The sequence below is a fragment of the Mobula birostris genome, chromosome 19, assembly GCF_030028105.1.
Source record: "Mobula birostris isolate sMobBir1 chromosome 19, sMobBir1.hap1, whole genome shotgun sequence".
NCBI classification, from domain to species: Eukaryota; Metazoa; Chordata; class Chondrichthyes; order Myliobatiformes; family Myliobatidae; genus Mobula; species Mobula birostris.
This window is the reverse complement of record NC_092388.1, coordinates 67,822,668-67,849,494: the sequence shown is the minus strand read 5'-3', so window position 1 is coordinate 67,849,494 and position 26,827 is coordinate 67,822,668. Positions and strand designations below refer to the sequence as shown.

At 45.2% G+C, this 26,827-nt stretch overlaps 1 protein-coding gene across 1 annotated transcript in view; it reads right to left on the bottom strand.

The window, feature by feature from the left end:
* Nucleotides 1–2,939: 2,939 nt before the first annotated feature.
* Nucleotides 2,940–26,827, bottom strand: part of LOC140212370 (rab effector MyRIP-like) — a 349,832-nt gene continuing 325,944 nt past the window's right edge. Inside the window, exons 8-9 of the mRNA XM_072283082.1 lie at nt 8,237–8,417; nt 2,940–3,619 (exon numbers count right to left, since the gene is read on the bottom strand). Coding sequence (XP_072139183.1) covers nt 2,940–3,619; nt 8,237–8,417 — 861 coding nt within the window. The remainder of the gene's footprint in view (nt 3,620–8,236; nt 8,418–26,827) is intronic.

Here is a 26,827-nt window from a genome sequence, read left to right as displayed (position 1 = left end):
TAGCCCAACCTTGGTGGTTGGGAAGATGTTGGAGTCAATTAAGGGAAAATCTTTCCTGATAAACCTGTTGGAATTCTTTGAGGAGATTGCAAGTAGGATAGATAAAGGGGATGCAGTGGATGTTGCACATTTGGATTTTCAAAAGGCCTTTGACAAGGTGCCACACATGAGGCTGCTTACAAAGTTAAGAGCCCACGGCATTACAGAAAAGTTACAGGCAATGGTTAGAGCATTGGCCTAAATCTGCACCAACGTCTTATGGCATTATGGTCCCTTATAGAATCAAAGGGGGGAACTGTTCAAGGCCACTGTTTTTTATACTTCTTATAAGATGAATTAATGTAATGTTCAAGTTGTACTTTAATCATTTGTACTTTTAACAGATTATTTTTCATAGTGTGTGATGGTTCATCCCCACGCACTGGCAGAGAATGGTATAGCAGCAAAATTAACGGTTTATCACCTTTCCCATTTTTCATTGGCTAAGTATTAGCACATTATCCATGTGATGTAATTGTGCAACCATTGACTGAATTAGTTTATGTAAGGATTTTCTCTTATTTCGAGTATAGAAGTGATGGATTTTTCAGAGACACCATCTTACTCCCTTACTCACTTTTTTATCTCCACCTCCCTTGCTGTTCATTCAGCTCAGTTTTGTTTCTCAGCTCTTTATTTAGTTTACCTGGTACTTGTATGTTTGTCTCTACTTTAAAATAAACAATCATTAAGAATTAAGACTGCTCAAGATTCTTGATTCCCAGAAGTACCCTGAGGATGAGAAAATAAACAGAGATCCAGCAGGCACTTAATTAGTTCAGGCAGAACCATGGGCTGAGGGCCTGTTCTATGTTCTATATTCTAAACTGCTGAGGAATCTATTTGAAGGAAAACAACATTCAAGCTATGATAGAAGTCAGGAAGCACACATCTGGTGCTGGGAATGTCTGCTCTTGCAATATGCTTAACTCAAATGTTCAAAGCTGAGTTTGAAGTGGTGGCTAAGTGGTTGTATAAATATCTTTCATAGGCTGTGAGCCCGGACATTGTAAGGTCATGGAAGATGTTGAAGAAGAACAATTCTTCCTTTGTTTCAGTTTCACAGACCAGTTGCAGTATGGAAGGAGTCCATCTTGCCCAGTGATTTTATGCAACAGCAATTCAGCTGGCCACAGTCACTCTCCTCACAGAGACTCCTTCTCTTCGGGGACTTATCTAATTCCCCTTTGAACACTACAATTAAGTTTATATCCATTAGTTCCAAAGGCGGTGGACTCCACACTGCTACCACTGGCTGTGTAAAATGAAGTTCTTTATGTCGCTCTTGGGAACCCCCTCATACCCTGTATCCCAGCTACTGACCTCGCTGCCAATGGTGCAGTTTCATCTCGGTCTATATCTAGGATGAATTTAAATGTCTATCAGGTTGCCTTGCGACCTCCTCTGTTCCCAAGAGAATAAGCCTACAGTCTCCAATTAACGGAAGTCACTTTAATAAATCTCCTCTGCACTCTCTGTGAAGTGTTAATATTCTTCCTGAAGTGTGTGCAGAGAAACGGGCATAATAATCCAGCAGTGGTGAATTAGTGATTTATACAGGATTGTCATGAGCTCCTTGCTCTTGTAATTTCTGACTCAGTTTTTAAAACCCAGGATCTCCATGTTTTTTTTTAAATTACATCCTCAGCCTTCCCTTCTCACAATAAGCATATATGACCAAATCTCACTGGTAAGAACTGTGCAGCTAAACTGGCCTCATGAGATTTTTCCCACCATAATGTAACAATTCACAAGTTTCAGCACTAGACTTCAGCGGCTGCCTACACAACCATTCCTCGAGCTTTATTAGAATCCTCCTCATGGCTAAGCGTGCCCACGGGCTCTGTGTGTCATTAGACAGGAGTAACACGGGTTAAATAGGATAATACAAGAATCTCTTAACAGTTTGGACGGCATCGGTGGAGAGAGAACATGTCCTTCAATGCAGAATGTTAACACTTCTTTTACCACAGATACTGTCAGACCTGCTGAGTGTTTTTCCAGTATTGTCTGTTTTGATTTCAGATTTTCAGCACCTGCAGTCATGTTAATTTTCAGGGTAAATGTGTTACAAGTTCGCCAGAACTTCCGGGAGAGGTGGGATGTCTGTAAATGTGTTACAAGTTAGCCAGAATCTAAGGAAGGGTGGGTGGTTCAATGGGATGACTGTCCGCACACTCCTAAACTGTGATATTTTTAGACTGTAACAATACCATTAATCACAAACTTTGGATGCATTGTGGCGACAAAGGCAAGGCCAGTCTTCATGATGTAGAAAATGCTTTCTCATTGTGATCCATTGTACACATTTTCAGTTCTATTTGCCTCATTAACCTCATTTGTGTCCATAAACTTTTCTATCTGACCCCCACCTCTCAAACCCCATTTGTGTCTACAAAACTTCTCATCTGATCCCCACCACTCCAACCCCATTTGTGTGCATAAACCTTCCCTTCTGGAACTCAAACCTTGCACATACTCAGTAATCAAGCATTGGAAAAAGAAGCACGGTTACTACCCTCTGGGTAAAAAGACCTTCCATCTGCACAACAATTTCTCTTTGTGGGGTATCTTTTGTGATTTAAAATGCCTCTAACAAATGTTCTCTCCACTTTGAAAGGCTAAGAATGCAAATATTGAAATAAGAGAAGAAAATATTGGAAATGCTCAGGGAGTTGGGCAGCATCTGTGGTGAGAGAAACAGGTAATGTTGCAGGTCAATGACATTTCAGCAGACCCTCTCCACCCTCTTCAGAATGACCCCTCCCAGCACACAGCTCCACCCTCAGCAGAAGGTTGAATTTTTAAAATTTTTATATGAAACCAGAGGAAATGTAAACATGAACTGAGTACCAGGCTGAGGAAATCTGATTGATAATTCAGATTTGATGGCTGAGCAGTTATGACGTTACCTGGCAAGTGTTTTTGGGCGTTGACTGCTGGCTTCCGAATGGCCCTTCGGTTTCGAACAGTTTCTCATGGGATGAGCTTTTGCTTCTTTTTCGCCGTCTGTATTTCCTGCCAGACGTATCAGGAAGATCTTCATCATCACTGCTGTCAAGGGTCCCTAAGTCTCGGGTCTGTGCGTTGTAGTTTAAGTCCAGCTGCCCCAAATAGTGGGGGCTGGGTGCCCTGTGGTCCCCCATCTGCGGTCCTCTTTCATCAACCATCACTTGGCCATCTGGGCCCCTCACAGATATCCGTATGGAACTCATGGGGGATGGTTCGGAGTCTGAGCGCATGGTCTCCGTGTAATGGCCGGATAACGGCGATGTGACGGACTGCTGTTTCCCTTTGGCGTACATCGAGTCGTTGTCCTGCTGGGAACCCATGAAGCAGGTCTCATCAGATAGCTTTCCAGAGTGTGGCCTGAACTCTGTGAAGGCCGAACTCCAGCCAGTGTCATCATCATTGTCTTCATCTGTTCCCATCTCATCGTAGGCAGATACCACGTCTGTCTCTTGCTCCAGGGCGACAAACACTCGGCTCTTTGGCTTAGTCAGCAGCTGAGGGGGCGCAGAGGGTCTACATGGCATCGCCATCCAGTTGCCATCAGGACTGTGGAGCACAGCTGAAGAACCTGCAGCACAAGCACATCAAAATCAGAACATCAGTAGGCCGCAATACATACTGAAATGCACAGGAACGGGAGGCCATTCAGCCCTTCAGTTCTGGGGCATCTACTAGATCCCATCTTTCTTTGTTTCATATCCCTCAATACACATATAAAATGTCAAACAGGACGGCACCTGTACAGACTCTTTCGTCCACTATACATCAAACAGGACAGCACACATACAAACTCTTTCGTCCACTATATATTAAACAGGACAGCGCACGCACAAACTCTTTTGTCCACTATGATTCTGCCAGCCATGATGCCAAATTGAACTATGATTCTTCTCTGGGTATTTGTGTTTACTGTGGAGTGTTTGCAGAATCACTCTTGGTCAAAACTGAATCAGATTTATTAACCCTTTTACACAGGATCCATATCCTTATGTAAAAACCTCAAGCAACACTAACATATCTGCTTCCACCACCACCCATCAGAGCCTGTTCCAGGCTCCCACACTCTCTCTCTTGTTCCGCATATCTCCTTTAATCTTTCCCCCTTTTGTTTTAAATTAAAATTCACTAATATTTTTCATTTCTATCCTGCAGAAAGAAAGCTCTACTCTATCTATGTCTCTCAAAATGTTATAAACTTCTTTCAGGGCTCCTCTCAGTCTCTGATGCCCCACAGAAAACACACAAAGTGTGTGCAGCTTCTCCTTGTTGCTAACACCAGGCAGCACCCTGGGGAACCTCTTCTGCATCCTGTTCAAAGACTTTTAGCAGTCGGGTGACCAGAACTTCAAATGATTTGTACAGATGACATGTAAAACAAAGTCTTTCACAGTACCTCAGTAAATGTGACAATAATAACCAGTTTACCAATTTACTTCGCTGCACGCTCAGCTTCTTTTGTGACATTGCATCCCTACAGCTAGAGCTAGGATGATGTCGTTTCCTCTCCCACTTTGCTCTCCAGCATACTTCTGGCAGCCACACAGACCAGCTGGAAAAGCAGGGAGTCAGCAAGGGGCAAAGTTGTAAAAAAACATTTGTTTGCAATGTTCAAATCAACTTCAAATTTCCAAAGATTGAGTTAATCACAGAATCATGGGTCCTTCAGCCTAACCCGTCTGTGCCCTAATTTAAGGCAGAAGCAAGTTGTGAATCGTACAAATTTTTCAGAAAGGCTGAGTCATTTATTCAGTGGTTTTGGATTGGGACTGGGCATTTTAAGACTCAAAGGATAATGTTATGTTCTTCCTGACTCCCAATCTTACCTTCTCACCTCTGTACACTAAACCTCTCTCACTCATCATCCATCCTGTCATCAGCAATCCATACCACTTACCACTCTATCTCAAACGAGTCCATGGCTCGTCATTAACCTTTCCTCCATTTGTCAAAATACTTCTCATTTGTATTCCCATTTCAAACATTGTGCACTCTTCCTCTTTTCCTAGTCTCCTTTCATTTATACTATCATTTCCTCATCACCCCCCCCCCCCAACTTTTCTCTGTTTCTGCTTTAAACCACTTCCAGTGTGAGTTTTGCAAATTAGTAATTCACAGCATGGGAAGACAGCGTGCTGCCCATCTGTTCCAGCCACAAAGGAGTTAAACCCAGTTCCCGGCCTGTGCCCTTCCAGTGCATTTGCAGGTAGAGTTGCAATGTGGCAAGCTATCTGCCTCCACTACTCGTTCAAGTCTATGACATTCAAAACAATTTTCACCATACCTCTTCCCATCAATTACCTTACATTGATAGCCTCTAGTTGGGTGAAGCATGTTCTTCACATATTTTCTAAGAGGCTTTGGATAAATCGGAGAATAACTAAAGCATAAAGGTAAATCATTTGGCCCACTGATGATGTACCAGAGTGTTCATGCTGTGCCACGCCCCGATGTTCTCTCCACACCCTAAAAATTCTTGCCTGTCAGATACGTATTCCAATTCAATTCCAATGCTCCAAGTAAACCTTCATCCACTACTCCCCATTCACCCACACCCTCTAGTGCACTCCAACCACTTGCTGTGTGAGGGAAGTTATACCTCATGTAACCTATGGTTTCCTTGACAACCACCTTCATCCTATGGCCACTCACTCTTGGCCTTGTAGAGTCATGGAGTTGTACAGCACGGAAACAGGTACTGGGCCCAGGTGGCCCATTATGACCAAGATTTTCATCTAAGACAATCTCATTTAGCCATCACCCTCTAAACTTTTCGTAATCATGTTCCAGTCCAAGTACCTTTTGAATATTATTAATATACTTGCCCCATCACTTCCCACTGGCAGCTCAATACATATACCAACTACCCATTGGGTGGATAAAGTTGCTCCTCAAGTTCCTATTGAATCTTTCTCCTCTCACCTAAAACCTATGTACTAGAGCTCTTAATTCTCCAGATTTTTTTTTCCCTGTGAAAAAGATCATGTGCATTCACCCCCTATTTATGCTACTTGTGATTTTATGCTTGTCTGCTTGGTTACCCTTTAGTTTCTTATGTTCCAGTGAATGAAGTCCTAAAATGCTCAACCTTTCTCCATAACCTTATGCAAAATAATGGGAACAGTTTCTCTTTGTCTGCGCTCTCCATGACCATAAATCTAACATAAGCCCTCACAAATTCCTCTGTTCCAAGCAGAACAGCCCCAAATTCTCCATTCCTTCAACAGAACTAAAGCCTCTGTAATCTTCTTGACATTTTTCCATAAGTGCAGCACTCATAACTGGATGTAATACTGTGACTGACCTGGTATAAAATTTTATCACTGCTTCTTACACCCTTAAATGTTGTGTGGTTTTAAACAGCTCTTTCCTAACATTCCTGACCTCTCTATACTCTTTTTTAGCATTAGACCCTCCAGTTTTGGTTGCCCCTTCTCATCCTTTGCATCAAAGTGTAACACTTCACACTTCTCAGCATTAAACTTCAAATGCCATCTATTTGCACATTTCACCAGCCTGTCTATAATCTTCTTGAAGTCAATTACTACCTTTCTAAAAGTTCACAATGTTTATGCTATCAGTGAATTTTAGAATCATGCCTTGTATGTATAATCTTTCATTAACATAGGCCAAGAAGAACGATGGCTTTTGGGAAATCCACAGTACTCTTCTCTCTGGTCTAAAATCACATTCCTACTACTGCCCTCTGCTTTCTGGTACTCAGCTAGGTTCCTGTCAAAGGTACTACAGTCCCCGTGTTTCCTCAGTTTTCAATCTTCATGACAGATACATAATATGACATCAAGTACTCATTGGAAGTTCACATATATCACCTCAACCATGCTTCTCCCATTAATGTTCTAAGCTACTTCATCAAAAAATACCAATATAAGTTTAAGAAATCTCTTTGTCTAATCATTCCAGGTGATTGTAAATTCTGCTCAGATTACTGATTCAAGAAACTTGCTCCATACGTTGAATTTTAAAAGTTTGATCTGTCATTATTAGGTTCATTTCTTGATGAAAGTCCACCTTTGGTACTCACACTAAATTTCATGGCAGCTTCCCTTACTCCGGAGAAAGTAACCCAAGCTGTTGAAGTTTAAAGCTGCAGAAGTTCCATGACTTTGGACATGTATGCAATTTTGACTTTCCCAGTCATATCTTTAGTGGAAGCACCAAATGAACATACAGTAGCACTGTATAATGCTGTTTACACAAAATTTACACCAGCATTTTGCTTAGGCTATTTGAGAGACCTCTCAGGAAAATGCTACCCCGTTGTCGGACCAGCAGATCCATAACTTCGCCATTTAATATTGTCATAAGGTATCAGGTAGGATTACTAATAGTATTTTCTTGAAGGTTCCTGTATGCCTTTGCTTTTGTTCCGTGTCTAGTATCGTTAATACTGAAACTCTTATATACGTAATGACCCGGTTCAATTTTTTACTGTTCTGCTGTATGTATTTCATTTAGCAGTTCTGTAAGAGCAGTCTGTTCTCTTTTCAGCTTGTCTGGGTTATTGTTGAAGATGAGGGATGATGAGGAATATCTGCCATCCAGTTATGATGGCAGTGCTGAGAGGAGGAGTCTCTGTTGAGGGACACTAATGTTGGCCTTGAGGCTTTTGTTTGGGGGGAGATGAAGAGAGTGATGCAGGGGAGAACTGGTTGTAGGATACGACCCGGTGGCAGACCCGTTTGTTCAAGGTGGATTGCCAGCAACGCTCGGAAGGTGGTGTGACCAAGGCCCAGTGCGTGAGTGACAGAGAAGTTCAAAATGACTCCAACTTGTGCACATTGGACTGTTTAATTAAAATTGGCCCTTTTCTTTTTATTTTTCTTTACTAACCCTTTAGTTAAGTTAAGATTTATAAATATAATTGCTTTAATCATATGCAGTGTACTGTCTGTCATTTCGAGGCCCTAATTTGTAACAGGGTAGTAAATTACACAGCATCCACACAAACCGGGGTTTGGGATGGGAGAGCTGTCTCAATCTCACAGGTTCGGCGGGACCGGTGAGTGACTTTCCTAGACTTGCACAGCCAAGGAAACCACGGGGTTTCATATATTTTTCTCTGTGACTACTGAAGCCCCATCCGTTGGGGATGTGTATCTGGTAACATTCCATCATCAACATTTTGGAACTGGCAACTTGTGACAGCCTTTCACTGGCCTGGTACCTGCATTATCCAGCAGCTCCATGCTTTTCCATGTTGGCAGTGAGTAGGGGCGGATATCCGTACTTTGAGAGGGTTGGAGCTGTCCCTGGCCCCACGTGGCCTCTGCAGGTTTAAGGCTGGCTTCAGCACTCTCCTTGGGTGGAATATCTGCATTAGTCAGTGAGGAGTCAGAGTGAGACCTCTGGAAAGGAAAAAACATACAGCAGTTTAAGTGTGAGAATTCTACCTTCAATTGTTCTGTGTTAACCCTATGATTGATTTAGTTAATTGAGAACTTGGGGTTCGGGAAACATCACCCCAGCCAGAGGGAGCTCCATCTTCCCTGCAACTTCAAATTGCCATTTTTCATCTCACTTTCCCAGTCCTAATGATGGTTCTGAACTATTGAGTCTGTTTTTCCCATCTAGGATGTAGCCTCAGTCGCTGACCACTTCTAGTAGTTTCTGTTTTTATGTCTGAGCAGTCGATTCAGCCCAATAGGTCATGGCACACTGCTTCCCACCAAGAGCAGTTTGTACATGAAGTACTGCCTCAGGAAGGCTACACTGGCCATCAGCAATCCCTACCATCTAGGCCATACTGCCTTCTCACAGCTACCGTCAAGCAAGAGTCATAGAAGCCAGAAGTCCCACACCATCAGTTCAAGCACAGCTACAACCATTCCATTCCTGAAGCAACATGCACAATCCAAATCACTACTTTCCTGCAACACTTTGTCCACTTTAATCACTCTGCATTAAAATAGACTTATGCGATTCTTTGTGCTAATTGTATTCTTTCTTGTAGAAATTGTGCACAATTTATGCTTTCTTGTGAATGCTGTTGATATGATGCTTCATGCAGGTGAGGCTGCCGTGAGTACTTTCTTCACTGAGTGTACTTGTGCAGATGACAATGGACTCAAATGTGATTTCAGATTTCCGGCAGCTGCATTATCTTTTTGATTTTCATGTTATAGTTGTGAAATGAACTAACACATTGGAGCCTTAAGATGCATCAGGACAATTTTGTTTTTTATTGTCACTAAGCCCAAATTCTGGAACTCCCAACAGCTCTGGGGGATGAGGAGCAACTCCATCACAAGGAGTGCAGTGGTTCAAAAAGGTGGCTCACTATTACCATAGAGTCAAAGTCATAGAGACATACAGCACAGAAACAGGCTCTTCAGCCCATCTAATCCATGCTGAAACCACTTCAACTGCCAGGTCCCTTCGACCTACACCCGGATCATAGTCAACCACTTCCCTGCCATCCATATACCTATCCAAACTTCTCTTATATGCTGAAATCAAGCTTGCATGCATCACTTGTGTTGGCAGCTCATTCCATAACCTCACGACCCTCTAAATGAAGAAGTTTCCCTTCATGTTCTCCTTAAAGCATTTCACCTTTAACTAATAACCTTAGTGGAAAAAGACTGCTTGCATTTACCCTATCTATATCCCTCGTAATTTTGTATACCTCTATCAAATCTCCTCTCAATCTTCCAGGTTTCAAGGAATAAAGTCATAACCTATTCAATCTTTCATTATAACTTAAGTGCTCCGGTCCCAGCAACATCCTTGCAAATTTTCGCTGCATGCTTTCAACTTTATTTACATCTTTCCTGTGGGTAGGTGACCATAACAGCACACAATACTCCAAATTAGTCCTCACCAATGTCTTATAAAATTTCATCATAACATTCCAACTCCTGTACTCAATACTTTGATTTATGAAGGTTTTTTCAATATTTTTATTAATATCAAAATCTCAAACATTACAAAAAATTGATACAAAGCTACTGGGATTACATTGTTAATAATTAGTATACATTGATATAAACACAGTTAAATCACAGATATTAACCTCCCAAAATCTTACAGAGTACAAATATAGAAAAAAATACAAAAATATCCTGGAAAAAGCAAAAAAAAAATGCCCCAATGAGAAAAAAGAACCCCAACCTAAATCAAACTAATCAACTAACCTTAAAAAAAGAAAAAGAAGAAATGGGCTATTATATTACATCAGATAAAACCATTAACTCTGCTCCTCTCTCCATATATTTGAAAGTAGCAGAGTAGATTTGGAGAGGATCAAACTACATCATATGAAAGTATTGAATAAATGGCCTCCAAGTCTCTTCAAATTTAATAGAAGAATCATAAATGACACTTCTAATTTTTTCTAACTTTAAACATGACATAGTTTGAGAGAACCATTAAAATGTAGTAGGAGGATTAATCTCTTTCCAATTTAAAAGTATGGATCTTCTAGCCATTAATGTAATGAATGCAATCATCCGACAAGATGAAGAGGTCAAATGAGTTTGTTCCATCATTGGTAAACCAAAAATTGCAGTAATAGGGTGAGGTTGTAAATCAATATCCAAAACAGTTGAAATAATATCAAAGATATCTTTCCAATATTTCTTCAACAGAGGACATGACCAAAACATATGAGTTAAGGAAGCTATCTCAGAATAACATGTCACATATAGGATTTATATGAGAGTAATAACGAGCTAATTTATCCTTGGACATATGAGCCCTGTGTACTACTTTAAACTGTATCAATGCATGTTTCGCACATATAGAGGAGGACTTAACTAATTGAAATGTTTTTCCCATTTCTCTGTAGGTAACACGAGGTTAAGTTCCTTTTCCGAATCGATTTTAATTTTATTAGATACATCTGGATTAATTTTCATAATCATATTACAAATAATTGCTATTTAACCTTTTTCAGAGGGATTTAAATCTAAAATTTTTTCCATAATATCCATTGGATATAGATTCGGAAGGGTATTAAGAACAGTATTTAAAAAGTTTCTAATCTGTAAATATCTAAAGAAGTGGGATCTAGGTAAATCATATTTATTAGATAATTGTTCAAAAGACATGAAACAATTATCTAAAAATAGATCACAAAATCGTATTATACCTTTTGCTTTCCAGACCAAATAGGCTTGGTCCGTAATAGAGGGTTGAAAAAAAAATTAGATATAATAGGGCTTACTAAAACAAATTGATTCAACCCCAAAATTTTTTGAAATTGAAACCATATTCGAAGAGTATATTTTACTATTGTATTATTCATTTGTTTATTCAATTTTGAAAGAGCAAAGGGAAGCGAGGTCCCTAAAATAGAACCCAATGAAAACCCTTATAATGGATTTACTTTCAAGATTTACCCAATGTGGACTGGAAATTGTATACAAGTTCCATGTCCAAAATTTTAAATATCGAATATTAATTGCCCAATAGTAAAATCTAAAGTTAGGCAATGCCAAACCACCCTCCTTTTTGGGCTTCTGTAAGTATCTTTTACCTAATCTAGGATTTTTATTCTGTGCTTCCTTGTAATTTTGACCCCTAAATAAGTAAAGCAATCAGTAACCAATCTAAGTGGTAAACATTCATGACTTGGAACCTGCATGTTTAACGGAAAAAGTTCACTCTTATTAAGCAACACACATAAAAGTTGCTGGTGAACGCAGCAGGCCAGGCAGCATCTGTAGGAAGAGGTACAGTTGACGTTTCAGGCCGAGACCCTTCGTCAGGACTAACTGAAGGAAGAGTGAGTAAGGGATTTGGAAGTGGGAGGGGGAGGGGGAGATCCAAAATGATAGGAGAAGACAGGAGGGGGAGGGATAGATCCAAGAGCTGGACAGGTGATTGGCAAAAGGGGATACGAGAGGATCATGGGATAGGAGGTCCGGGAAGAAAGACAAGGTGGGGGGGAAGCCAGAGGATGGGCAAGGGGTATATTCAGAGGGACAGAGGGAGAAAAAGGAGAGTGAGAGAAAGAATGTGTGTATAAAAATAATCCCCCTCCTGTCTTCTCCTATCATTTTGGATCTCCCCCTCCCCCTCCAACTTTCAAATCCCTTACTCACTCTTCCTTCAGTTAGTCCTGACGAAGGGTCTCGGCCTGAAATGTCGACTGCACCTCTTCCTAGAGATGCTGCCTGGCCTAAGCTGCGTTCACCAGCAACTTTTATGTGTGTTGCTTGAATTTCCAGCATCTGCAGAATTCCTGTTGTTTGTTGTTCACTCTTATTAAGGTTCAGTTTGTAACCAGAAAATTTACTAAACTGAGCCAACAAGGAGAGAACTGCAGGAATGAATTTCTCTGCATTAGAAATATATAATAATAAATCGTCTGCATATAATGATAACTTATGTATCTCATTCCCACAAGTAATAGCAAAAATATTTGGTGAATCTCGAATAGCAATTGCTAAGGGTTCAAGAGCAATTTCAAAACATAATGGAGGACAACCCTGCCTAGTACCATGAAATAATTGAAAAAAGGGAGATCTTTGGTTATTAGTAAAAACCGAAGCTACAGTGGTATGATATTATTCAATTTAATCCAAGAAATAAATATCGGACTGAAATTAAACTTCTCAAGCGTATTGAATAAATATGGCCATTCAACCCTGTCAATAGCTTTCTCAGCATCCAATGAAATGACACATTCTGGAGTCTTCAGTGAAGGAGTACAAACAATATTCATTAATCTCCTAATATTAAAGGATGAATTGTAGCGGTGCGCTACACACAGCGCTAGAATAACCACACGGAGTCGGTGAGTTAGAGTTGGAATGAAAGAGATTTATTCAAACTTCGCGGCCTGCTTTAAAGCCTTCCCGTTCCCGCCCTCCCTGGGTGGGACTGCTGTGGGGAATGCATATTCCCAGATCCTTTCCGCGCGCGGGATTCTCCCCCTGCTGGTGAAGATGGCCTGGCGCCCTTTTTGTGGCTGGCCCTCTGTCTGCGCGCACTGTTGTGAGCCGGTTCGTGTGTGCCAGAAAGTGGGTCGCCACATAACCCCCCCACAGAACTGGCGATACCTCCCCCAATGTCCACAGTCTGGATCGGCCTCTGTTTGGGGGATCTGCCCCTGCGCCGTGGTGCCTGAGCCTGGACCGGCTGTGCCAAGTCCACATGGGCCGGTTTGAGTCGGTCCACCGTGAAAACCTCCTCTCTCCCCCCAATGTCCAGCACGAACGTGGACCCATTGTTCCTGATCACCTTAAACGGCCCCTCGTAGGGCCGCTGTAGCGGTGCCCGGTGTCCGCCCCGTCGTACAAAAAGAAACTTACAGTTCTGCAGGTCTTTGGGTACGCAGGTCGGGCTCTGTCCGTGCTGTGAAGTGGGGATGGGGGCCAGGTTACCGAGCCTCTCACGTAGTCTGTCCAGGACTGCTGCGGGTTCTTCCTCTTGCCCTCTTGGGGCTGGTATGAACTCTCCTGGGACGACCAGGGGTGCGCCGTACACCAACTCGGCCGACGAGTTGTGTAGATCCTCCTTGGGCGCCGTGCGGATTCCGAGCAAGACCCAGGGAAGCTCATCCACCCAGTTAGGCCCCTCCAGGCGGGCCATGAGAGCCGATTTCAGGTGACGGTGGAAGCGCTCCACTAGTCCGTTCGACTGTGGGTGGTAGGCAGTTGTGTGGTGTAGCTGTGATCCTAAAAGGCTGGCCATAGCCGACCACAGGCTGGAGGTGAACTGGGCGCCTCTGTCGGAGGTAATGTGGGCCAGTACCCCGAAGCGGGCTACCCAGGTTGCGATCAGTGCTCAGGCGCAGGATTCGGAGGTGGTGTCGGTGAGCGGGACTGCCTCTGGCCATCTGGTGAACTGGTCTATCATAGTTAGGAGGTACCGCGCTCCTCGTGACACTGGCAGGGGCCCCACGATATCCACATGAATGTGGTCGAACCTCCGGCGGGTGGGTTCGAACCGCTGCGGCGGAGCCTTGGTGTGCCGCTGCACCTTGGCCGTTTGGCACTGCATGCACGTTTTGGCCCATTCACTGACCTGTTTACGCAGCCCATGCCACACGAACCTGTTGGCGACCAGCCGGATGGTTGTCCTGATGGAGGGCTGCACTAAGTTGTGAATGGATTTGAAAACCTGCCGGTGCCAGGCTGCTGGGACGACGGGGCGGGTTTGGCCGGTAGCTACGTCACATAGTAGGGTCCTCTCACCTGGGCCTACGGGGAGGTCTTGGAGCTGCAAACCAGAGACTGCAGTCCTGTAACTGGGGATCTGAGTGTCTGCCTGCTGTGCCTCTGCCAGTGCTGCATAGTCCACCCCCTGGGACAGGGCCTGTATGGTAGGTCTGGATAGTGTGTCCGCCGCAACGTTGTCCTTTCCCGAGACATGCCGGATGTCCGTCGTGTACTCGGAGATGTAGGACAGATGTCGCTGCTGGCGGGACGACCAGGGGTCGGACACCTTAGTGAACGCAAAGGTAAGCGATTTGTGGTCTGTGAACGCGGTGAAGGGCCTACCTTCTAAGAAGTACCTGAAATGCTGGATTGCCAGGTATAGTGCCAGTAGCTCCCGGTCGAAAGCACTGTATTTGAGTTCAGGTGGTCGTAGGTGTTTGCTGAAGAACGCCAGGGGTTGCCAGCGACCCTCGATGAGTTGTTCCAGCACTCCACCGACCGCTGTGTTGGATGCGTCCACCATGAGGGCAGTAGGAACGTCCGTTCTGGGATGCGCTAGCATTGCGGCGTTTGCCAAGGCTTCTTTGGTTTTAACGAAAGCGGCTGCAGCCTCTTCGTCCCAGGTAATGTCCTTGTCCTTACCCGGCATCAGAGTGAACAGGGGTCGCATGGTTCGGGCTGCTGAGGGGAGGAAACGGTGGTAGAAATTCACCATACCCACGAATTCCTGCAGGCCTTTGATTGTGTTGGGTCGGGGGAAGTTGCGGACCGCGTCTACCTTGGCGAGCAGCGGGGTTGCCCTGTCTTTAGTAATCCTGTGGCCCAGGAAGTCGATGGTGTCGAGTCCGAACTGGCATTTGGCTGGGTTGATTGTAAGGCCGAATTCGCTCAGGCGGGAGTAGAGCTGGCGGAAGTGGGACAGATGCTCCTGCCGACTACTGCTGGCTATGAGGATGTCGTCCAAATAGATGAATGCAAAGTCCAGGTCGCGTCCCACCACGTCCATTAGCTGCTAGAAAGTCTGTGCGGCATTCTTTAGACCAAACGGCATTCGGAGGAATTCCAAAAGTCTGAACGGGGTGATGAGTGCTGTTTTGGGGATGTCGTCCGGATGTACAGGGATTTGATGGTATCCCCGGACGGGGTCTACCTTGGAAAAGATCCTTGCGCCGTGTAGGTTTGCTGCAAAGTCTTGAATGTGCGGCACAGGGTAGCGGTCTGGCGTTGTAGCCTCGTTCAGTCTGCGGTAATATTGCACTTCCTAATTGGGATATCTATTTACTGATTAAGGAAACATTCCTCAAACAAGAGAAAAGCTGCAAATGCTGGAAATCTGAGCAATACACACAAAATGCTGGAGGAACGCAGCAGGCCAGGCAGCATTTATGGAAAAAGTACAGTTGATGTTTCTATCCTGCTGAAGGGTCTCGGTCTGAAACATTGACTGTACTTTTTTCCATAGATGCTGCCTGGCCTGCTGAGTTCCTCCAGTGTTTTGTGTGTGTTGCAAGGAAACATTCCTGAGCACATTTGACAAACTCTATTCCGTCTTGTTCTTTTACAGTCTGGGAGTCCAGTCAATTTGTGAAAAGTTAAAATCACCTACTATAATAATGTCATGTTTCTTGCAATACTTCTTGCATTGAAATATATGCAGCTCAGCACATCAGTCCCACCATGATTACCTTTTGATTCTTGACTTCGTCTGAGGTGTCTCCAAAACCTCCGCATTACCTGTTCTGGCACTCTGTTCCCTAGCCCGCTGCAACTTTAGTTTAACCCCGCTCCCCACCATACAGCACCAGCAAACCTTCCTGGTAGGCTATTAGTCCCCCTCCAGTTCAGGTACAAACCTTCTCTTCTGTACAGGTCCCACCTTTCCTGGAAGAGAGCTCAACGATCCAAAAATCTGGGGGGCTGTAGCTATCTGTTAAATTGTATAATCTTCCTATTTCTGGCGTCAGTAGCACATGGCATGGGTAATAATCCTGAGATCATGACCCTGGCGGTCTTGTCCTTTAACTTAGCATCTATCTCCCTGAATTTACCTATGTCACTGGTACCTACATAGACCATAACCACTGACTGCTCACCCTCCTGCTTAAAAATGCTGCAGACTCCATCCAAGGTGTCCCAGATCCTGGCATCCAAGAATGTGGCCATAAGAAATAGGAGCAGAATTAGGCCATTTGGCCCATCAAGATGACACTGCCATTTTATTTTGGCTGACCCATGTTTCCTCTCAGCACCAGTCCCACCCCCCCCAATATCTCTACATGCCCCGACCAATTAAGAATCTATCAACGTCTGCCTTAAATACACACAAGGACTTGACCTTCACAGCTGCCTGTGGCAACAAATTCCACAGATTCACAACTCATTGGCTAAAGAAATTCTTCCTCATCTCTGTTTTAAAAGGGCATCCCTCTATTCTGAGGTTGTGTCCTCTGATCTAAGACTCGCCCACCATTGGAAACATCTTCTCCACATCCACTCTGTCAAGGCCTTTCACCATTCGATAGGTCTCAATGAGGTCACCTCTCATCATTCTGAATTCTAATGAAAACAGGCCCAGACCTATCAGATGTTCTTTGGATGACAAATCATTCAATCCTGGAATCATTTTTGTGAACCTCCTTTGAACCCTCTCCAGTTTCAGCACATCCTTTCAAAGATAAGGGGCCTAAAACTGCTCATAATACTCCAAGTGAGCCCCCATCAGTGCTTTATAAAGTCTCATCATTATATCCTTGCTTTTATATTCTAGTCCTCTTGAAATGAATGCTAACATCACATTTGCCTTTCTCACCACAGACTTAACCTACAAATTAACCTTTAGGGAATCCTGCACAAGGAATCCCAAGTCTCTTTGCACCTCATTTTTTAGAATTTTCTCTCCAATTTGGAAATAACCAACCCTTCATTTCTTCTGGCAAAGTGCATGACCATACACTTCCTGACACTGTATTCCAACTGCCACTTTTTTGCCAATTCTCATAATCTGGCTGTCTCCTTCTGTTGCCTTTCTACTTCCTGGAACGTACCTGCCCCTTCATCTATCTTCATATCATCTGAAAACTTTGCAACAAAGTCAGCAATTCCATCATCCAATCATTGACACATAACGTTGAAAGAAGTAGTCCCAACACAGACCCACTAGTCACCAACAGCCAACCAGGAAAGGCTGCCTTGATTCCCACTCTTTGCCTCCTGCCAATCAGCCACTGCTTTATCTATGCTAGAACCTATCCTATAAAACCATGGACTTGTAGCTTGTTAACCAGCCTCATGTATGGCACCTTGTTAAAGACCTTCTGAAAATCCAAGTACACAACATCAACTGATTCTCCTTTGTCTGTCCTGCTTGTTATTTATTCAAAGATTTTAAAAAGGTTTGTCAGGAAAGATTTTGCCTTGAGGAAACCATGCTGACTATGGCCTATTTTATCATGTGCTTCCAAGTACCCTGAGATCTCATCCTTAATGACCAACTTCAACATCTTCCCACCCACTGATGTTGGCCTATAATTTCTTTTCATTTGCCTCCCTCCCTCCTTGGAGTGACATTTGCAACTTTCCAGTTTTCCGGAACCATTCCAGAATCTGGTGATTCTAGAAAGATCATATCTAGTGTCTCTACGATCTCTTCAGCCTCCCTTTCAAAATGGCGCCGTGTTCACCATTTGATCCAGGCAACTTATCTAACTTCAGACATTTCAGCTTCCCAAGAACCTTCTCCCTAGGAATGGTAACTTCACACACTTCATGACTCTGACACCTAGAACTTCTATCATACTGCTAGTGTCTTCCACTGTGAAGACTGATGCAAAATACTTATTCAGTTTGTCTGCCATTTCCTCGTCCCTATTACTATCTGTCCAGCATCATTTTCCAACAGTCCAATATCCACTCTCGCCTCTCTTTTACACTTTATGTATCTGAAGAAATTTTTGGTATCCTTTTTAATATTGTTGGTTAGCTTACTTTCGTATTCCATCTTTACCTTCCTAATGACTTTTTAGGTTGCCATCTGTTGGTTTTTAAAAGCTTCCCAATCCTCTAACTTCCTACTAATCTTTGCTCTATCATATGCCCTCTTTTTGGCTTTTATGTTGGCTTTGACTTCTCTTGTCAGCCACAGTTGTGTCATCTTGCCTTTAGAATAGTTCTTCCTCTTCAGGATGCATATTTGCTGGGCCTTTCTAATTGCTTCAAAAAAATCCAACCATTTTGCCGTTTTGCTGTCATTCCTGCCAGTGTTGTTTTCCAATAAATTTTGGCCAGCTTCTCCCTCACGCCTCTGTAATTTCCTTTACTCCACTGTAAAATTGATATATCTGACTTTAGTTTCTTCTCAAATTTCACGTTGAATTCAATCATATTATGATCATTTACCCCGAAGGGTTCTTTTACCTTAAAGTCTCTAATCAAATTCTGGTTCAGTGCACAACACCCAATCCAGAGCTGCTCTAGAAAGCCACCTCATAGGCATTCTATAAATTCTTCCTCTTGGAATCCAGCACCAACCTGATCTTACCCAATCTCCCTGCATATTGAAATCCCCGTGACTACTGTAACAGTGCCTTTTGGCATGTATCTTCTATCTCCCATTGTAATTTGAAGACCACATCCTTACTACTATTTGGGGGTCTGTATACAACTCCCATTAGGTTCTTTTTACCTTTGTAGTTACTTAGCTCTATCCACAATGGTTCAACACCTTCCGATCCTTGGACATTAAACTGCAGCTATAATCTTCTTTCAGCTGTGATTCAGTGATGCTTACCTGCTACAAGTTCATCCATATACTGTGCACATTCAAATATAACATTTGGAAAGCGCTGAAATGATCGGACAAAGTCAGCATGGATTTGTGAAAGGAAAATCATGTCTGACAAATCTCATAGAATTTTTTGAGGATGTAACTAGTAGAGTGGATAGGGGAGAACCAGTGGATGTGGTATATTTGGATTTTCAAAAGGCTTTTGACAAGGTCCCACACAGGAGATTAGTATGCAAACTTAAAGCACACGGTATTGGGGGTAAGGTATTGGTGTGGGTGGAGAATTGGTTAGCAGACAGGAAGCAAAGAGTGGGAATAAACGCAACCTTTTCAGAATGGCAGGTGGTGACTAGTGGGGTACCGCAAGGCTCAGTGCTGGGACCCCAGTTGTTTACAATATATATTAATGACTTGGATGAGGGAATTAAATGCAGCATCTCCAAGTTTGCGGATGACACGAAGCTGGGCGGTAGTGTTAGCTGTGAGGAGGATGCTAAGAGGATGCAGGATGACTTGGATAGGTTGGGTGAGTGGGCAAATTCATGGCAGATGCAATTTAATGTGGATAAATGTGAAGTTATCCACTTTGGTGGCAAAAATAGGAAAACAGATTATTATCTGAATGGTGGCCGATTAGGAAAGGGGGAGGTGCAACGAGACCTGGGTGCCATTATACACCAGTCATTGAAAGTGGGCATGCAGGTACAGCAGGCAGTGAAAAAGGCGAATGGTATGCTGGCATTTATAGCGAGAGGATTCGAGTACAGGAGCAGGGAGGTACTACTGCAGTTGTACAAGGCCTTGGTGAGACCACACCTGGAGTATTGTGTGCAGTTTTGGTCCCCTAATCTGAGGAAAGACATCCTTGCCATAGAGGGAGTACAAAGAAGGTTCACCAGATTGATTCCTGGGATGGCAGGACTTTCATATGAAGAAAGACTGGATGAACTGGGCTTGTACTCATTGGAATTTAGAAGATTGAGGGGGGATCTGATTGAAACGTATAAGATCCTAAAGGGATTGGACAGGCTAGATGCAGGAAGATTGTTCCCGATGTTGGGGAAGTCCAGAACGAGGGGCCACAGTTTGAGGATAGAGGGGAAGCCTTTTAGGACCGAGATTAGGAAAAACTTCTTCACACAGAGAGTGGTGAATCTGTGGAATTCTCTGCCACAGGAAACAGTTGAGGCCAGTTCATTGGCTATATTTAAGAGGGAGTTAGATATGGCCCTTGTGGCTACGGGGGTCAGGGGGTATGGAGGGAAGGCTGGGGCGGGGTTCTGAGTTGGATGATCAGCCATGATCATAATAAATGGCGGTGCAGGCTTGAAGGGCCGAATGGCCTACTCCTGCACCTATTCTCTATGTATGTTTCTATGTATAACACCTTCAGTCCTTCAGTATTCACACTTTTTGATTTTGTCCACCTTTTACATTGCAACTCATCCTGTTGACTGCAATTTTGCCCTTTTGTCAGCTTCTCATTGCTAGGAGTCTCTGGTTGTAAACCAACTACCTCATCTTCAGCACTATCACTCCAGTTCCCATCCCCCTGCCAAATTAGTTTAAGCCCTCCGGAGCAACCCCAGTCAACCTATCTGCAAGGATATTGCACTCCCCCACTGGTTCAGATGTAACCCAGTCCTTTTGCACAGTTCATACCTTCCCCAGAACAGATCTCAATGATCCACAAATCTGAACCCCTGCACCAATTCCTCAGCCACGCATTCACCAGCCTAATCATCCTATTCTTATCCTCATTGGCATGTATCACAGGCAGCAATCCAGAGATTACTAACCTGGAGATCCTGCTTCTCGGCTTTCTACCTAGCTCTCTGCAATCTCTCTTCATGATCTCCTTACCTTGTCTACCTATGCCATTGGTGCCAATATTTACCAAGACTTCTGGCTGCTTGCCCTTGCCCTTGAGAATGCCATGGACCTGATTCGAGACATCCCTGAACCTGGTGCCAGGGAGGCAGCATACCATCCCAGTGCTCTGTTGCACCCCCAGAACTTGGTCTCAGTTCCTCTGGCTACGGAATCTCCTATCAACACTGCAGTCCTCTTCAGCTCCCTTCTGAGCTACAGTACCAGACCCAGTGTCCGATCACTGTGGCTCCCTCAGTTGGTATTCTCCCTCAATAGTATCTGAAGTTATATACTTACTATTGAGGGGAATGGCCACAGGGGTACTCAGCACAGGCTGTGCATTTCCCCTCCTTCACACAGTTACCTGTCTCCTGCAGTCTAGGTGACTACCTCCTTCTCACTCCTGTCTATCACCTCCTTATTCTCCTGTATGAGTTGAAGGTCTTCAAGCTGTAGCTCCAGTTCCTTAGAATGTTCTGTCACGATGTACAGACTTCCCTCATCCCACACACAGTACAAAACACTGCCCTGGAGCCATTTTCTCTAAACTACTATGCCCTAACAGATGAGGAATAAACAAATAAGGACAGAGAGAGTGTACCTTACCAAATTACCCTGTCCAAGCCTGATGAGCCAAAGCCACTCTAAGGACTGGCACTCTCCACAACTATGCTCACTCTGCTCTGCTTGCACCTGCATTATTTTTACTGGCCCTTTCTAACGAATCCCTCTTGCAGATTGGTTGTTCCTGAACTCCAAGAAACTGCCGCAAAAACTCTGCCTTTAAAATCTCGATTACCGCTCTGATGCAAAGCTAGCTCTTTTTACGCTAGCCCTGACCAGTGAGCGGCTTCAGGTTCCTGTGTATCAACAGTTTGGAGGATCTGTTCTGGCCCAACAAGTTGATGCAATCAGGAGCAAGACACGCCCGTGGTGCTACTTCATTCGGGGTTGGAAGACATTTGGTCTGTTACCAAAGGCTCCTGTGAACATACAGCATCCTGACTGGCTGCATCACAGCTTGGTATGGATATTCCAAGGTCAAGGACATCTTCAATGGACTGTGCCTCAGAGGGTAGCATCCATCATAGAGGGTCCTCACTATTCAGGTGAGCTCTCATCTCAGTACTACCATCAGCAGGAGGCATTGCAGATTAAAGACTCACACTCGGTGATTCCAAATCAGCTTCTTACTCTCTGCCATCAGACATCTGAACAGTCCTTCCAGATGAGGCAGAACTTCACCTGTGAACCTGCTGGGGTCATATACTGTGTTCGGTTCTCCCAGTGTGGCCCCTTGTATATCGCTGAGACCCGATGTAGACTGAGAGACCGTTTCGCTGAGCATCTATGCTCCGTCCACCAGAACAAGCAGGATCTCCCAGTGGCCACCCATTTTAATTCCACTTCCCATTCTCATTCCAATATGTCCATCCATGTCCTCCTTCTTTGTTGGGATATGGCCACACTTAGGTTAGAGGAACAACACCTTATATTCCATTTAGGTAGCCTCCAACCTGATGGCATGAACATTGATTTTTCAAACTTTCAATAATGCCTCCCTCCCTTCACCATTTCCCATCCCCTTGTCCCTCTCTCATGTTATCTCCTTGCCCACCCATCGCCTCCCTCTGGTGTCCCTTCCCCCTTTCTTCCTTCTTCCATGGCCTTCTGTCTCTTTCACCAGGCACCTTCCCAGCTCTTTACTTCCCCTTCCCCTCCCAGTTTCACCTATCGCCTGGCGTTTCTCTCTTCCCCTCCCCCCATCTTTCAAATCTACTCTTCAGCTTTTTTTTCTCCAGTCCTGCCGAAGGGTTTTCAGCCCGAAACATTAACTGTACCTTTTTTTCATAGGTGCTACCTGGCCTGCTGAGTTCCTCCAGCATTTTGTGTGTGTTGCACAAACACTGACTCAGCATTTATTTTGTAATTTATAGCAATTTTATGTCTGTGCTGCCTCAAAGATACAAATTTAATGTAATCTAAGACAGTGATAATAAACCTGATTCTGATATTTAGTATGCTGTAGATGAAACAAACTGGCAGGATTTACATGCCTAAGTAGAGTGATCTGCAACCATGCAGCACACATTTAAAGTAAACAGGGAAGAAATTTAAACATGAGGAATTCTGCAGCTGCTGGAAATTCAAGCGACACACATCAAAGTTGCTGGTGAACGCAGCAGGCCAGGCAGCATCTCTAGTAAGAGGTACAGTCAACGTTTCGGGTTGAGACCCTTGGGAAGAAATTTAGATGGGATAGTGCAGGAATCTTTTTCTGTAGAACGAGCACTAGGGATCTAGAACTCACAGCCTGTAAAGCGGTGGAGATAGAGACAGAGCCCCTCACTGCTTCTATCGATACAGGGATGTACACCTGATTATCTTCAATCCGCAGGACTAGGGCTCAAGAACTAGGAACTAAGTTCGGTCCGAATACTTCGGCTAACCCCTGAGCCATAAATATTTATCAGTCTATGCTTTTTAATCAGTAAAACAGACTTGGGCCTGAGACATTCAGCAACCACAAGTTTTGTCATTAGAACTTAATACTTCCAACTACCAAATGGCAAGACACGTGGGGTATAAATGCATAAGTGGAGCAGGTGTGAAACAGCAGAAAGAGGTTGATACAATCTGTCCCCATTTCACACAATTATAAGTCATAATCACACATGAATTAACATTCATTAAATGTGCTAAAAATATAATTTACATTAATTGTGCTCAGCATAGATGTAACTGCCTCTTGAGGAGAGTGTTCAAGCAAGGCACACAAGTGTACTTAAAAGAACAGCCCTATGACTGGCAGAGAGTTGGCTTCGTTACCGGACAAAGACTCAATATCTGTTTTTAAACGGAAGAGGTGGTAGTCTGTGCCAGAGAAGAAAACTATGGTATTTCAAAGGTGCACAATATTTAAAGGTCATTTCAAAAGTAAATGTTCAAAGTTCAAAGTACATTTATTATCAAATTATGTAAACTGTATCCAACCTTGAGACTGTCTTCTTGCAGGTAGCAACAAAATGAAGAAACACAATAGGACCCATTAAAAAAAAACCCACACAACAAAGACTGTCAAACACCCAATGTGCAAAAAAAAAACATACAAATGACAAAAAAGTTCAGGAGAGTGAAGCTAGTCCAGGAGCCCAATGACTGCAGGCCACAGTCACTGAGCCTGTTCAGTGCTGAGGTGAGTGACAATGGCTGCAGGCCACAGTCACTGAGCCTGTTCAGTGCTGAGGTGAGTGACAATGACTGCAGGCCACAGTCACTGAGCCTGTTCAGTGCTGAGGTGAGTGACAATGGCTGCAGGCCACAGTCACTGAGCCTGTTCAGTGCTGAGGTGAGTGACAATGGCTGCAGGCCACAGTCACTGAGCCTGTTCAGTGCTGAGGTGAGTGACAATGGCTGCAGGCCACAGTCACTGAGCCAGTTCAGTGCTGAGGTGAGTGACAATGCCCGCAGGCCACAGCCGCCGAGCCAGTTCAGTGCTGAGGTGAGTGCTGATGGCTGCAGGCCACAGTCACTGAGCCAGTTCAGTGCTGAGGTGAGTGACAATGGCTGCAGGCCACAGTCACTGAGCCAGTTCAGTGCTGAGGTGAGTGACAATGACTGCAGGCCACAGTCACTGAGCCTGTTCAGTGCTGAGGTGAGTGCTGATGGCTGCAGGCCACAGTCACTGAGCTAGTTCAGTGCTGAGGTGAGTGACAATGGCTGCAGGCCACAGTCACTGAGCCTGTTCAGTGCTGAGGTGAGTGACAATGGCTGCAGGCCACAGTCACTGAGCCAGTTCAGTGCTGAGGTGAGTGACAATGGCTGCAGGCCATAGTCACTGAGCCAGTTCAGTGCTGAGGTGAATGACAATGCCCGCAGGCCACAGCCGCCGAGCCAGTTCAGTGCTGAGGTGAGTGCTGATGGCTGCAGGCCACAGTCACTGAGCCAGTTCAGTGCTGAGGTGAGTGACAATGGCTGCAGGCCACAGTCACTGAGCCTGTTCAGTGCTGAGGTGAGTGACAATGGCTGCAGACCACAGTCACTGAGCCAGTTCAGTGCAGAGGTGAGTGACAATGGCTGCAGGCCACAGTCACTGAGCCAGTTCAGTGCTGAGGTGAGTGACAATGGCTGCAGGCCACAGTCACTGAGCTAGTTCAGTGCTGAGGTGAGTGACAATGGCTGCAGGCCACAGTCACTGAGCCTGTTCAGTGCTGAGGTGAGTGACAATGGCTGCAGGCCACAGTCACTGAGCCAGTTCAGTGCTGAGGTGAGTGACAATGGCTGCAGGCCACAGTCACTGAGCCAGTTCAGTGCTCAGGTGAATGACAATGCCCGCAGGCCACAGCCGCCGAGCCAGTTCAGTGCTGAGGTGAGTGCTGATGGCTGCAGGCCACAGTCACTGAGCCTGTTCAGTGCTGAGGTGAGTGACAATGGCTGCAGGCCACAGTCACTGAGCCAGTTCAGTGCTGAGGTGAGTGACAATGGCTGCAGGCCACAGTCACTGAGCCAGTTCAGTGCTGAGGTGAGTGACAATGGCTGCAGGCCACAGTCACTGAACCAGTTCAGTGCTGAGGTGAGTGCTGATGGTTGAAGGCCACAGTCACTGAGACAGTTCAGTGCTGAGGTGAGTGACAATGACTGCAGGCCACAGTCACTGAGCCTGTTCAGTGCTGAGGTGAGTGACAATGGCTGCAGGCCACAGTCACTGAGCCAGTTCAGTGCTGAGGTGAGTGACAATGCCCGCAGGCCACAGCCGCCGAGCCAGTTCAGTGCTGAGGTGAGTGCTGATGGCTGCAGACCACAGTCACTGAGCCAGTTCAGTGCTGAGGTGAGTGCTGATGGCTGCAGACCACAGTCACTGAGACAGCTCAGTGCTGAGGTGAGTGCTGATGGCTGCAGACCACAGCCGCCGAGCCAGTTCAGTGCTGAGGTGAGTGCTGATGGCTGCAGGCCACAGTCAAGAGACAGCTCAGTGCTGAGGTGAGTGACAATGACTGCAGGCCACAGTCACTGAGCCTGTTCAGTGCTGAGGTGAGTGACAATGGCTGCAGGCCACAGTCACTGAGCCTGTTCAGTGCTGAGGTGAGTGACAATGGCTGCAGGCCACAGTCACTGAGCCAGTTCAGTGCTGAGGTGAGTGACAATGGCTGCAGGCCACAGTCACTGAGCCAGTTCAGTGCTGAGGTGAGTGACAATGACTGCAGGCCACAGTCACTGAGCCTGTTCAGTGCTGAGGTGAGTGCTGATGGCTGCAGACCACAGTCACTGAGACAGTTCAGTGCTGAGGTGAGTGACAATGGCTGCAGGCCACAGCCGCCGAGCCAGTTCAGTGCTGAGGTGAGTGCTGATGGCTGCAGGCCACAGTCACTGAGCCAGTTCAGTGCTGAGGTGAGTGACAATGGCTGCAGGCCACAGCCGCCGAGCCAGTTCAGTGCTGAGGTGAGTGACAAAGGCTGCAGGCCACAGTCACTGAGCCAGTTCAGTGCTGAGGTGAGTGACAATGGCTGCAGGCCACAGTCACTGAGCCTGTTCAGTGCTGAGGTGAGTGACAATGCCCGCAGGCCACAGTCACTGAGCCTGTTCGGTGCTGAGGTGAGTGACAATGGCTGCAGGCCACAGTCACTGAGCCTGTTCAGTGCTGAGGTGAGTGACAATGCCCGCAGGCCACAGTCACTGAGCCAGTTCAGTGCTGAGGTGAGTGACAATGGCTGCAGGCCACAGTCACTGAGCCAGTTCAGTGCTGAGGTGAATGACAATGCCCGCAGGCCACAGCCGCCGAGCCAGTTCAGTGCTGAGGTGAGTGCTGATGGCTGCAGGCCACAGTCACTGAGCCAGTTCAGTGCTGAGGTGAGTGACAATGGCTGCAGGCCACAGTCACTGAGCCTGTTCAGTGCTGAGGTGAGTGACAATGGCTGCAGGCCACAGTCACTGAGCCAGTTCAGTGCTGAGGTGAGTGCTGATGGCTGCAGGCCACAGTCACTGAGCCAGTTCAGTG